The 14,034-nt window shown below is 52.3% G+C and overlaps 1 protein-coding gene across 7 annotated transcripts in view; it reads left to right on the top strand.

Annotated features, from left to right (window-relative positions):
* The window catches only part of PTK2 (protein tyrosine kinase 2), a 159,294-nt gene extending 152,260 nt beyond the window's left edge, over window positions 1–7,034 (top strand). For all 7 annotated transcript variants that reach the window (XM_034668666.1, XM_034668665.1, XM_034668664.1 and 4 more), the window contains 3 exons: window positions 985–1,140; window positions 2,396–2,476; window positions 5,787–7,034. In XM_034668666.1, coding sequence (XP_034524557.1) covers window positions 985–1,140; window positions 2,396–2,476; window positions 5,787–5,999 — 450 coding nt within the window. In that variant the 3' untranslated portion in view covers window positions 6,000–7,034. The remainder of the gene's footprint in view (window positions 1–984; window positions 1,141–2,395; window positions 2,477–5,786) is intronic.
* The last annotated feature ends 7,000 nt before the right edge of the window (window positions 7,035–14,034 follow it).

The raw sequence follows: 14,034 nt of genomic DNA, 5'->3' as shown, positions 1-14,034 counted from the left end.
GTAAGGCATGAACATCCTTGCAGGGACTGAACTATTCCTGTGTCTGTCGTGCGCCAGACCTCAACACCGGGCTCCAGATTCCTCAGACAGAGTCAGCCCGAGGGTTCAGAATGGGCAACTAGAGGTTCGGACTGAACGCTGGCAGCAGACCCATCGGCAAACAGCTACGATATGTACCGCGCTTTAGTTTTCTTAAAATAGACACACACGGCCCTTTCTGTGCCTGGTCTTACCAATGTGAACATTCAGATGCCGTTGGATGCTTTCTGCAAGCCCTGCGCGCGCCAGCCTTCAGTGCTTGGCTCTCGCGGGTAACATTCATCAGTGTCTCTGTGCCCGGGTGGGCATGTGCCCAAGAGCTCCTTCAGGTGCCCCTCGCCACGATGGCCAGGTGAGGAGCCGAGGCCCTGCCACGGGCACGTGCACCACGGGGCTCCTGGCGCCACCACCACGGCCCTCACTTCCGCAGCACGGTGCACGCAGACGGTGTCCGCTTGTTAACAATCGTGAAGGGACACACATGTCCGTGAGGTGGTCTGCTGGCAGCCACACTGAGCCATACGGTTCTGACTGCAGAAGTCAGACTAAGCAGGAATTCTTTGAGTCTTAACATAGAATGCTTGACCCCCTAGCCAGCTTCCTGTGAAATCCTCAGAGACGTAGAATACATTTATTCTTTACCTCGGTGAATGATTTGGGGGGGTGTCGAATCACTACTCTGAAAATCTGGGGCTTTTAGTGTCAAGTGTATGATTCCACTTCATTTCCTTTAACTGAGCTCAAAGTTATAAAAAATGATTGCCTCATTCACTTGTCACTTGGATGAATTACTTTACTGTCATCCTCCAACTGAGCTGTAGCCATACAGACAAGCCAATCAGTTGTGATCCGCTTTGATCTCTCTTAAAGACCCTCTCTAACCTAGCTGCGGTGCGGTGCCGCCACCGTGTGGGCACTGGGGGCATAACGGCTTCTCTGTTGCAGCTTCAGCCCCAGGAAATCAGCCCTCCGCCCACTGCCAACCTGGACCGGTCCAATGACAGAGTGTACGAGAATGTGACGGGCCTGGTAAAGGCTGTCATCGAGATGTCCAGCAAGATCCAGCCAGCCCCACCAGAGGAGTACGTCCCCATGGTGAAGGTAAAGTCCAGCCCTCCGCCGGTAGGAATGTTCTTAGAACCGTGGAGGCCGCAGTGCCCCTCAGAGTCAGACCAGATGCTTCAGAAGTGCGTGAAGGCTCCACGCAGTGACCTAGTTAAGTCAGACCGAACTGCTGTTCCCGACCCTGGCGCTAGGAGCAGCACAGGCTCTAACAATCACTGCTCACACTCATGGTCTTGGGTGAAAAAATCGAGCTGCAAAATGGCATCACACAAGCTTATGGTGTGATGCCATTTCCGTGAAGTTTGAAAGCATGCAGAGCCATGCTGTGTGTGTGCCTTTGGGACATGCGGCTCTGCTGTGGGAGCACCAGCGCACGGGGAGAGCACTTGACCTTCAGACGCTGCCCCCGGGGGAGGGGCCGTCGGGGAGAGGGAGGTTGGGATTTATCTGTGCTGTTTTCTTCCACTGAGGGGTGAATGCGGGTGCTCACAAAATCTTTTTTAATAAGAGTAAAAAGATGGAAATGAAAATATCATTCCCAAGCCTAACCTTTCCAAGCTATGTTCAGGGGCATGGTGTCCTGGAAGAGAGTACTGGAAGCTCTGTGAGAAGGGAGGCGCGGTGCCCCCTGAGCAGGCCACACGGGCGTTCGCAAGCTCAGAGGTGTTCTACGGTTCAAAGACTGCTATGAAGCTTTGTTTAGGCCTGTATTTCTGGAACGTATGCTTAATCACACTTTTTAAAAGTGTGGTAAAATACACAGAACGTAACATTTACCGTCCGTGCCACTGTTAAGCCTGTGGTGGTGTCAAGTACATTCACACTGTTAGGCAGCTTATCTCCAAAACTCTCCTCACCTTGCAAAACTAACACTCTGTCCCCATTAAACAACAGCGCCCCTCCCCCAGCCCCTGGCGCTCTAGCCACTCCCTGTCCCTGTGAACATGGGGACTCCAGGGTGCAGAGGAGAGGAGGAGTGGCGTCACGCTGTATCTGTCCTTTTGGGACAGGCTCGTCTCACTGAGGACAGTGTTCGACAGGCTTGTGTACACGGTAGCAGGTGTCAGAATGTCCTTCTTCTGGAAGGCTGACTCCTATTCCATCAGAGATCTCAGTCTTTGGAAGAAACACCTGATCACTTCAGATCAGGCTCAGTACTGAGGAAAAGAAATACAGAGATTTTCCTTGAAGTGTCGGAAAGGAAACAAGCCCTATAACTGAGAGGAGTGTCGCTGCTGGTGTGAAAGCCCTTTGTGTGTGTTCTGATCCCGGGTGTGGTCTTGTCTGCTAGGAAGTCGGCCTGGCCCTGCGGACGTTACTGGCCACTGTGGACGAGACCCTTCCTGTCCTGCCAGCCGGCACTCACCGAGAGGTAGGACACAGCACCGCCTTCCTGCACCGACGGTACAGGCGGGACACGCCCTGGGCACAGCCGGCTGTGATGATCTGGCTGCTCTGAGGTCAAGACCTTCCAGCCGGCGAGGCCCGTGGGTTGTGGCATACCTGCCAGGATGTGGCTGTTCACCTTGGAGGCCGTGTGGAGCGGCACCCACGGGGGCCGGTTATATCCCACGCCCCCCCCCACTGCCAGCTACTGAGCTGGGGGGTCTGGGCCCAAAGGACAGGTGGCTGTGGGGACAATGGGGAGCACAGGTGCAGAGCTGGGTACGGGCCATATCCTTCAGCACCAACTCAGAGGCCAAAGAGGAAATGAGCTGACAGAGGCAGCCTGCCCTCCCCTTGAATTTTTCTGAAAAAATTATAGTCTGCAAATGATGCTGGTTTTCCACATACAGCAGTGATTTTTTAAAAAATGCCTTTTAAATTAATACATGTATTTTAAATTTTTTAAGGAATCAAAGTTCACCCAAAATACTATCTCTCAACAATAATCTCATTTTTACCATTTTTGGCTATTTTGCATCACGTGTTGACTAACAGATGAGCAGACACACGTTGTTTTAATGGTGCTCCCAGCCATCCCAGTTTCCAGAGGTGCTCCCCAGCCGCCGGAGGTGCTCCCCAGCCCCCAAAGGTGCTCTCTGGCCCCCAGAGATGCTCCCCAGCCCCCGGAGATGCTCCGCAGCCCCCAGGGCTGTGTGCCCCCTGGACCACACTTGCATATGCAGCTGTGTCCCTTGGAGTCCATGACGGCCCTGGCCCTGCTCGCCCTTCTCACCCCCCTTCCGTCCTTGCTCCCACACCCACTTTCCTACTCTCTCTAGCCCTACAGCCCAGCGGGTGCTATTTTCCTGTGTTTTCTTAGTTTCTATTTGAAGTAATGTCAAACCTAAAGAAAAGTTACAAGAATAGTGCAGAGAATCCCCAAATATCCTCAACCCAGTTTCACTGCCTTTTAACATTTCCCACACTCTCCATCTCTGTCTACACCTGCAGTCTCCTTTCTCGGAACCGTTTGAGAATAGGTCGCCTGTATCATGCTTCTTACCTTCCGTGTTGCCATTTGTATCTCCAGTCAGGAGGCTGTTCTCTCACCTGGAGGGTTTGGACAGCTGGGCCGTCAGCACCCCCACGCGGTTCTCATGGGCGATCACGTCCCATAGCTTCATCCTCTAGTTCAAGGCCAGCAGGGCTGTGTGTCCTGCCCGACGCCACACGCCTGTCTGGTAGTGTGCTTCCGCCTGGAGCAGGTCCTCAGACTTCATGTTTCTGCCATCGGCATTTTGGAAGAAAATGGCCAGTTACCTTAGACAGTATTTATTCCTGAAGTGGGGTTGAGGGATGTTCTGTAACAATTACGGTTTCCTCCCAATGAGGTGGAGGCTGAGTGCTTCTCGGGACATTGCATCCGGGCTCCTCGTGTCCCGGTGATGCCTGTCGTGATGAACCTGGCACAGCTCCCATTCGTGCTTCCTTTGTAAAGGGCATCCGTTCACCTGCACGAAGCTACGAAAATCATTTTGGAAAACGCCTCACTGCTTGCACAGTGCAGTTTTAGATTTCTAGCCAGTTAGGGCATTAGCTCATTCCTCTGTTTCATTGGGACTTTAATCAGTCTTCCACAGTGAGCAAGAATTTTGCCAAAAAGTGGAAAAGTTCCATATGCCAGAGGAGAGAAAATGGTTTCCTAACAAGTAAATATTTTGGCGGGGCATTTCTAAATTACTACTTTAGCTGGTGAAGCCTGAGGTACTCTCTCCGTCCACCCTGATTCTTCTACCCGACTCACTCTCCCGTATAGATCCCTAATCATGTTTGAAAAGGAGAGGAGCTTGCTTTGATCTTGCTTCCCCCTTCCTCGGTCCCCCCTCCCCACCCCCCTGCTCCCTCAGAGAGCAGCCTGTCCTCCTCGGGCAGCTCATCCTCAGTTCTCCACTGCAGCTTCCCCGGGGACCGCCGGCAGCCGTGCTCCCCCAATCCCGGCTCCTCTTCCCTGCCGCCCCGAGCGCGGTCGTCGCCCACCCAGGTCTTACAGAACGCTGCTGCTCCTTGGCGGTTCTCCGCCGCTTCCGGAGAGCCAGTGTTTGACGCGTCCACCTCTGTGCCTTCGGCGGCACGTCTACCCGAGCTGGGGTCACCAGCTGTGTTGGATATCTGCCTTCTGCAGACGTCTTGCTGCCTCTGCTTTGCTTCCACAGTCAGTGGGACTACCAGGCGCTCGCCATGCCTGCCCCTGGGAACCCTGCTCTCCCACACACTCGTGCCAGCAGCCGCCCGGCTGTGTCATCACATCACAGACGGCCTGGCCTCTCCATCCTCACTGTCACCCTCCCCTCTTCCCTCGGTTCCTACAACAGCCTCTGAGCTGCCTTCTCTGCCTCTGGCGTTCCCGCCCCTCCATTCCACGTTCACACCCCGCCACCAGAGCCCTCTTTCTAGAATACCTCTGTGGAGGACAGTGTTCCCCTTCCTAAAAATCTCTTCGGCCTCCCCACTGGCATGTTCAGCAGGACGGAGGTCACTTGGTATGGCTCGTGAGGCCCTCCTCAGAAGAAGCCAGCCTCCTCTTACGGTCGAGGCCAATTTCAGATGACTTCTCCTCTGTGAAGTCCTCTGACCCTCTCCGAACAAATGGATTGCTATCTTTGTGTTGTAGGATTCATCCCAGTGTGCTCTAGGGAGTTGTGCGCGGGCTTCACACTAGACTGAGCGCAAGTGTGTCTGATTCAGTCTTGCGTCCACACCACCGACTAGCTCGTGTGTGAGTGCTCAGCGATCATTAAAAGATTGAGTGCAAAATCATTACTGGTTGGAGGAACAGATGAGGAAGGTCCTGAGACACCCGGGCAAAGCGCGCTGATCCTCAGGGCACCTTCTTCTGACCCCGCTGCCCTGCTCCCACCTCTCAGCAGTTTGGGGGAGTCGCCTCTTGCACAGCTGAGGCGGGGCCTGAGACACGTTTCAAGTCCAGAGCCGGGTGTGTGTGTTAACTGGAAGCCAGCCGCCTGGTCGACCTCAGCAACCGTGTCCCAGCTGCCCCTCTGACGGGAGGCCTCTGGGCTGGGCGGCCTCTGAGGTTCTGCCAGACTGTGATTCTTTTAAGAAGCAAAAGCCCTGCCAGTCACTGAGGCTGATAGTCACTGAGGGCTTTTGTGGAAGGAGCAGAACCCCGCTGGATGCGTGGAAGATTTGTCCGAGGAGAAGAAAGCGGCTTCTCCTGGAGGCATCCGAGGAACAGTTGATGGAACATGCCTCTCCTGACCTCTCTCTTGTCCTTCCAGATTGAGATGGCCCAGAAGCTGTTGAACTCCGACCTGGGTGAGCTCATCAACAAGATGAAACTGGCCCAGCAGTACGTCATGACCAGTCTCCAGCAGGAATACAAGAAGCAAATGCTGACCGCTGCTCACGCCCTGGCCGTGGATGCCAAAAACTTACTCGATGTCATTGACCAAGCGAGACTGCGGATGCTCGGAACGACAAGGCCGCACTGAGGGACCCTCTCTGAGGACGTTCTCCCGTGTTCCACCAGCAGTGAGGGGCTCCGCGGTCCCCGGCCGCCGGCACCGCGCGATCGGTTGTGACTGACAGCTGGTTGAAAATCTTTCATATAAGTTTAACCACATTTTATTTGAGTTCATTTTTTGTTTTGTTTTGTTTTAATCATGGTGTTCAGAAAAGTCCAGGATCCAAAATGTGGCATTTTTCTGAGAATGAAAATTGTTCGTGAGAAGCTTTTAAGAATCCTGAAGAACAGATCATGTTCACGTTAGGGCGTGTTTCCGTGGAAATGGCTAAGGCAGTGGCGTGCGGATCCTGACCCAGCTCGGCTGCGTGTTGGGAGACGGGGAGACGAGGCGGAGAATTCCGGGAAACCCGAGGGGCTGAGAATTCTTCGGCGTGCCGCAGAGTCATGGCCCAGACTGGAGTCTCTGTTGTGAGAACACTTTTGAGTTGCAATATGCTAACACCACTTTAAGAGAAGAATATCAGAGCTCTATCCTGAAGACTTGAGTCATTTCAGGAAAAAAACAACCCTTTTGTCTTTCCTGCCTTTTACTTTCCTGTTGGATATGTGAAGATTTGGTTGGAAGCTAGCTGTAGGACACACTAAAAACTTTGTCTTTTTTCACCAGAATAATGTGCCAGTTTTTTGTAGCAATGTTCTTTCTCTCAGAAGGAGAAATGCTTTGTACCAGAGCACCTCCAAACTGCATTGAGAAGAGGTTCTGGACCCATCCCTGTTTTCCAGTTTTATATAATTTATAAAGAAAGATTAAAGCCATGTCGACTATCTTGCAGCCACTGGAGCTAATTAACCCTTCATTGTGTCTGTCTTCCCAGGAGAGAATTAAGCAAAGCAGAGAGATTTGGTTTTCTTTTGATGTCCAGTTACACCATCCATTCTGTTAAATAATTTTGAAAAATACGCCCTCCCTTTAGTTTGTCGGGGGATATAAATTATTCTCAGGAAGAATATAATGAACTGTACAGTTACTTTGACCTATTAAAAAGGTGTTACCAGTTAAGTTCTTGGTGTAATTTCTTTTGGTTCCTTCAAACCATTAAAAATTTTTCAGATAACTTGCCAGATAACACACAAGAAAGCTCTCAGTAATTACTGGTTTCTCCTTTTTCTCTGTCTCCTGGACAAGTCAGGGATGTTACCACAGGAGGAGGGCTGGGCCAAGTTAGCCTTTTCATTCCGTCTCTGCTTACCACATGCTAAGCCATTCCCTCCACAGCCTTGGGGTTCTCGGGAGCTTTCCAGCCTCGAGGAACCGGCTCCGAGCCAGATGTCTCACTGGGGGAATTATCGGCATGCGTTCCCCCACCCCCCGCCGCAAGTCTCACCTGGAGCCCGGGAGCTGCAGCAAGCAGCACTGGGTGCGCAGACAGGGAGGAGCCAGGAGCTGAGCTGCCAGGTGGAGGGATGGAGGGGGCACGCTGCCCAGATAATACATGTGCTCGTGGATGCGAAGTCCATTCCTCCTGGGCCTGCAGGACTTTTACTTCCTCTGAGAAAAAGGCCAGCGGGTGTTACCCAGAGTTTCTCTTACTCTCCGGTGTTCTGCGGCCTCTCGAGTCCCAGTTCCTCACCTTTGCAGTGGTGACCTGTGGATGAAACAAGACAGGCCCCGGGTAAATGGTGAGGCCACCACACCCGCCACAGAGCGGCTTGCTCTCAGCCCGTCAGTGCCCCTGGGGGCAGTGGGTCCAGCTGCCACGAGTTAAGACCCGATGCCTCCGAGTGAAATCCTACTTGAAGTTGATACCCTTTGCCTCCGGATCTGGCTCTCCTCTAATACGAAGAATTGCCGATGGGTCTCGTGCATCCTCTGAGTCCAGACGTTGTGGTTGTGGGAATGGGCCGGCTCCTCGTGGACAGCGTTGCATCAGCATGTGAGGTGGGGGACAGGTGGCAACGGCCCACAGGGGGCTGGCTCAGGGGACCGAGGGGCCATCAGAAGGAGCGTGAGGTGAGGTGACTCAGCCGTGTTCTCCCGCGGGCGACAACTGTGGGCGATCGTGTGCGGCCTTTCAAAGCTGGTCTGTGTTGGGCGGGAGCAGAGCTCCAGTGCGTGTCCCCTGTACACAGCCTCACCGTCTGTTTCTCTCCAACTGCGTATTTTCTGTTTAACATTATCTGAATTAAAGAGTCCTCGAGGCGGAGCAAAGTAAGCTCCCACGCGGAGCTCACTGGGTGTTTCACAAAGAAACACACTGGTCACAGACACCCAGACAGAAACAGAATTGCGCCCGTGCCCCCAGACGGGTGGCAGGCACCGTCTTGTGTCCGCCTGCAGAGATCCAGTTCACAGACGGTAAGGACGCGGTAGGAGACAGGCACCTAAGCCAGCCTGGGACCAGCACAGAGCCAGGGACACACTGCGGTCCCTCGGCCGTGAGGCTCCGTCCTGCCTGGGCGCCGGCCTGGCCTCCAGCCCCAGACTTCAGGCCACCTCTAGGCCTGCGCCGCCCGCATTCCAAGTAACGTTTGGCAGTGTCCGTGTCACGTGTATTTCTAATAGAGTCCACGGCGTGTGGGTCACAGCCAGTTTCCTCGGGCCCCTGAGGCTGGTGACGCCTTGGGGCTGTTTTCACGTTATTGGGACTGAAGCTGCTGTGGGCCTGGGTGTGCCTCAGGGGCAAACAGCTATTAGCGGTGTTTCTGGAATTTGTGGCAAGCAGTATGTTGAACTCAACACTGCCGAGCCGGCTCAGCGCGGGCGGGTGTGCAGCCGCCTCTTCCCGTGTGGGTCTTGGTGCCTGGTGGTGTTGAGCGCCTTGCCCTGTGCTTGTGTTCCCTTCCTGATCTTTTTTGTGCAGTGTCTGCACAAGCATTTTGCTTTTTTTGAAATTGGGCAGTCTAGCATTCCATTACTGAGCAGTAGGACTTCCTTGCACGTCCTGGATACTGGTCTTTCATCAGATGCTCATCTTGCCCATGTTCTCTCCCATTCTGGAGCGTGGCTCTTTGTTTTCTTAGGTGGAACTCCCTCAGAGCCTCCAGGCACCTTCCGACACCTTGATTTCAGACTTCAGCCAGTTTGGGGTCCTTCTCTGCAGCAGCCCCAGGACACTAGTCCCACCTCCAAATGCTCCAACATGCATGTCCTGAGAGCAAGGACACGTATTTACATACACACACTATGAGCATCACACTCAGAAAATGTGATATTGTCCAACACGTGAGCCATCAGTAAAGCCCTTCATACCATATTCCCCCAAATCCAGAACCCTACCCGGAATCATGCCTTCCATTTAGTTGTCCTGTCTTTAGTGGAGATGTCCAGAAATTTTGCAAGCTCTTTGTCAAACACAGCCATTATTAGAAATTAAATTATGTACACTTACAATTAAATGATATTGAAAACAAAGATAAACACAGAAGTCAGCCCTTCCTCGTCGTCGTACTACATCTTACCACGGTGTAAGTTCGCGGGGTTGGGTGTGTCATGTCTGTCTGATGGACGCTCTGTGCGTCCCTCCCGCATCTGCGTTCGGTGACATTACAGGGGCAGCTTGAAATTGGCCAGCGGGAGAGGAGAAGTATTTCCACCCTGGGAAACGCTACAACTCATGGCCTTTCTCCCCCCGGGAACCTGTTGTTGAGCGCATGTCTGCACACCGCTGCTCCTTAATCCCCTTTGTCTTTTGGACTGTGGTTTTGAAGAATACAGGCCGGTTTTAAGCAATGGCCCTGTTTGGGTTTGCCTAGCGGCTTGTTACCAGGTTCGGGGTGGCCAGCATACTCCATCGTGGTCACGTGAGCCCATCCAGGGGCAGAGGTTCTGCTTACTCGTCCTTCTCCCAGCTCCCAGGGTGACGGGGTCAGTGGTGGCGTGGAGTGGCGCAGAGAGCTCGACTCGTGCCCCCAGCATCCCATGCGTTGGAGTGTGCGCTAGAGAAGCCGAGGGTGGCCCACTGGGCATCTAGCGGGACTGGCTGGTTTTCTGTCCCGAAGGAAGGCAGTGGCCCCCACCCACCGTCAGTACTGCAAGAACTTCATGAACGTTTCAATGGGTCAGGGACTGCTGGCTGTCAGATTTTCCCTGCTTTACATGTTTTCCCATGTGACACGGAGTGCAGGAGGGACAACCAGTTACACGTGGGCACCTGAGCAGTTCTCTCCGCGTTTCTGGAACGTGGTGTTGCCCACCCGTCCCACAGAGGGTGTGGCTTCACGGAGCACTGTGGGGCACACTCACTGTCCCCACGCAGCCTCACAGATGAGCTGTGACTTCCACGGGCACGTGGTGCACCCTCGGCAGCCTGTTGTGGGTTCCTGGGAACGAAATGCTGCAGCTCCGTTCTTGGAGACAGGCTCAAGGTCAGAGCCAAGGTGCCCAAGAAGGCCCCGTGCCTGTGGGTGCACCGGGAAGGAGTAAGCACTACGGCTCCTCCCGAGCACGGGGCCTCCTCACTGCTCTCGCTGCGGGTCTTCCGTCCCCGCACGAGATCAGCACAGAATTTAACTAACTTTCCCAGAAACGGGAGTGCGCATCGGGGTGAGGGAAAATCCTACTTTCCAGCAGAATCTGCAGGAAGCAGAGGGGCTTCGCAGCCCTCCCACGGTGAACCCCATTGTATCCAGCTCTCGGTCCCCTCCTCCGTGGCACCGCTGCCTCCGGTGTGTCCTGACAAGGCCCGCGTATTCATGCTCCCATGTGCAGTTACAGAAGCAGGCCTACAGGGCCCTGTTAGCTGAAGCTTCCGTTTTGAAGAGTAGTTCACCTTATCAAGTGCAAGGGACTTGAAACCCACTGATTTTACTGTATTAAGTTCGGTGCCTTGAGCAAATATTTATTTGCAGAGGAAGCAGGAGGAAGCATCTCCGGGATTGTGTGACAAACACACACTTTTCCTGTCTCCAAGAATTTTAATTTTTTTTTAATTTTTTATTTATTCATTTGACAGAGAGAGAGACAGCCAGTGAGAGAGGGAACACAGGCAGGGGGAGTGGGAGAGGAAGAAGCAGGCTCCCAACGGAGGAGCCTGATGTGGGGCTCGATCCCATAACACCGGGATCATGCCCTGAGCCGAAGGCAGACGCTTAATGACTGCGCTACCCAGGCACCCCAAGAATTTTAATTTCTTTACGGATTTTCACAGAAATAACTTAGTATTAACCCAAGACTCAAAGCCAATTAGGAATTTTAAAAATTATATATATATAATTATATAGTTCCCAGGGGGAGTATACAATATATGTATAATATATATATATATATCTTTTTTAACTAGGCTCCAGCATGGAGCATATGAGGCTTGAACTCACAACCCTGAGATCAAGACCTGAGTTGGATCAAGAGTCGGACACACTCAACCGACTGAGCCACCCAGCACCCCTAAAAACTATATTTTAGATTGAAAAGAAAGAATAATGCAATCACTGTTGGTATTAAACTTTGCCCAGATAAAAAAAGACATATTTTTTCCCCAAATCAATACACCTGTTATAGCATCTTTAAACATGACAAATAAGTGTGAAAAATCCTCCGGCATCCTGCCGTTTCTGTGGCGAGACGGCCTGCTGAACTGTCCCTTTTCAGAAGCATAGACACCACCCCAAATTTTCTGATAGCCTCGTTTTTACCGGTTGTGCCTTGCTGACTTTGATGCAAGTTCGATGTTGTTTCCTTCAAGAATTAACTCGTCTTTCTGGGCCTGAGATACAGAGCAAGCAACACCTGGCCTCATGAGAACCCTGAGGGTGTGTTTGTCACCCAAGAAAGTTCAGATTTCAATGAGAAAACCATCCTGGGTAACAACGTCGATGGGGTGGTGAGCATATGCGGACCTCATCGTGTAACGGAAGCCCAGCGTACCACCCTTGACCGTGTTCTGGGCACGACTACAGGCAGTGCGGACGGTAGCCAGGTCCTTTCTAGTTCCCAGCACTTGTCAGCTCGGAGCCTCTTTTTCTCTCCAAGGAGACGGAGTTCCGTGCTGATGTGATGCAGTCCCACCGCGGGGCTTGCAGGGCTTTCTGGGGCCCTTCGCAGTTACAGTGCGTCCCTTCAGAGTGACGTCGACATTTTCTGGAATGTCGACGGTCCAAATCCTGAGGCTGGTCTTTCTTCTCGCGGGAGAGGCAGCAAAGAGCAAACAGAGCATTTTAAACCCTCAGCCAGGGAAGGAAGGTGCTGTGCCGGCCTTAAAATTTACAGCCTGTCTGGAGTGCGCGAGACCCACCTACTTCTGTAAGGAGGCTCGTTGCCGCGGTTCGACTGTGCACGCCTGATGACGCCAGGAGGCTTAGACATTCCCTGCAGGTGATAATAACCCACCTCTCCGAAGACGAAGTGCAGGAGTTAGGACGGGTCATTTACCTGTTTTCTGTTACTTTTTCATTTGTATTAGATTCTTGGAGGAAAGTAAATTCAGAACAGTAGGTTGGCGGTGCGTTTTCGCACTGATAAAAGAAAACATATAGCGGACTGTTATTTTTATTTTTTGAGAGAGAGTGTGCACATGCTGTAAGGGGGGGAGGGACAGGAGGGGAGAGAATCTCCAGCAGATTCCCCACTGAGTGCAGAGCCTGGTGTCCAGGCTCTGTCTCATGGCTCTGAGATCATGACCCCAGCGGAAACCAAGAGTCGGACCTTTAACCGACTGAGCCACCCAGGAGCCCCACTCCCGGGTGTCTCCACACCACCAAGTAAGCCTCACTGGGAACACTGTCCGTTTGCATAGCACTGCATGTCTGTTGGCAAGGGTTACATGTTTCATATTTTCACAAATGCTGCTATAAGGGAAATCTGTTAGGTTAGGGGCAGATTGACAACAGCTTCCTTCCTACCTGTGGCCAGGGATTATGCGCTCCCAGGACTATGCACTGCAGCTCACTGCACTCCCAGGATTATCCGCTACAGTTGACCGTGCACGGGGATTATTACACACTCCAGCTGACTATGCACAGGGATTATTGTACACTCCAGCTGACTATGCACGGGGATTATTGTACACTCCAGCTGACTATGCACAGGGATTATTGTACTCTCCAGCTGACTGTGCGTGAGGATTATTACACACTCCAGCTGACTATGCACAGGGATTATTGTACACTCCAGCTGACTATGCACAGGGATTATTGTACACTCCAGCTGACTGTGCATGGGAATTATTACACACTATAGCCAACCATGCGCAGGGATAATTATACCCTACAGTCAACCGTGCTGTACACTATATACACTACAGCTGACCATGCATGGGGATTTTTACACACTACAGCCGATTGTGTACAGGGATTATTATACCCTACAGCTGACTGTGCACAGGGATTATATACTACAGCTGACCATGCACGGGGATTATTACACACTCCAGCCGACTGTGCACAGGGATTATTATACACTCCAGCCGACTGTGCATGGGGATTATTACACACTACAGCTGACTGTGCATAGAGATTATTGTACACTACAGCCGACCGTGCACTGGGATTATTATACACTCCAGCTGACTGCACAGGGATTATTACACACTATAGCCAACTGTGCACAGGGATAATTATACCCTACAGCCGACCGTTCACAGGGATCATACACTCCTGCCGACTGTGTGTGGGGATTATTATACGCTACAGCCGACCGTGCGTGGGGATTATTATACACTACAGCCGAGCATGCATGGGGATTATTACACACTATAGCTGACTGTGCACAGGGATTATACACTACAGATGACTGTGCATGGGGATTATATACTACAGCTGATTGTGCACGGGAATTATGCACTACAGCTAACCATGACCGGGGGTTGTATACTGCAGTTGACCATGACCATTATACACTACAGCTGACTACATGCCAGGGACCCAGTAGTACAGATTATACACTGGGAATTCAATAATACAGTAAATGATGTGCCATTAGATAGGAATGTGGGGGGCCAACTAGGTGAGGTCCTGGGAAAGGAAGGGATCACCAAGAAGACCCAGGGAAGCCCACAAGAGGGGAGTCAGAGGATGGAGAGACATGCTAGCCTGTTATGGGGACTATGGGATAGAGGTCGAAGTCC

The sequence above is a fragment of the Ailuropoda melanoleuca genome, chromosome 9, assembly GCF_002007445.2.
Source record: "Ailuropoda melanoleuca isolate Jingjing chromosome 9, ASM200744v2, whole genome shotgun sequence".
NCBI lineage: Eukaryota > Metazoa > Chordata > Mammalia > Carnivora > Ursidae > Ailuropoda > Ailuropoda melanoleuca.
The sequence above is the reverse complement of the archived record's forward strand: the minus strand, read 5'-3'. Positions and strand labels throughout refer to the sequence as shown.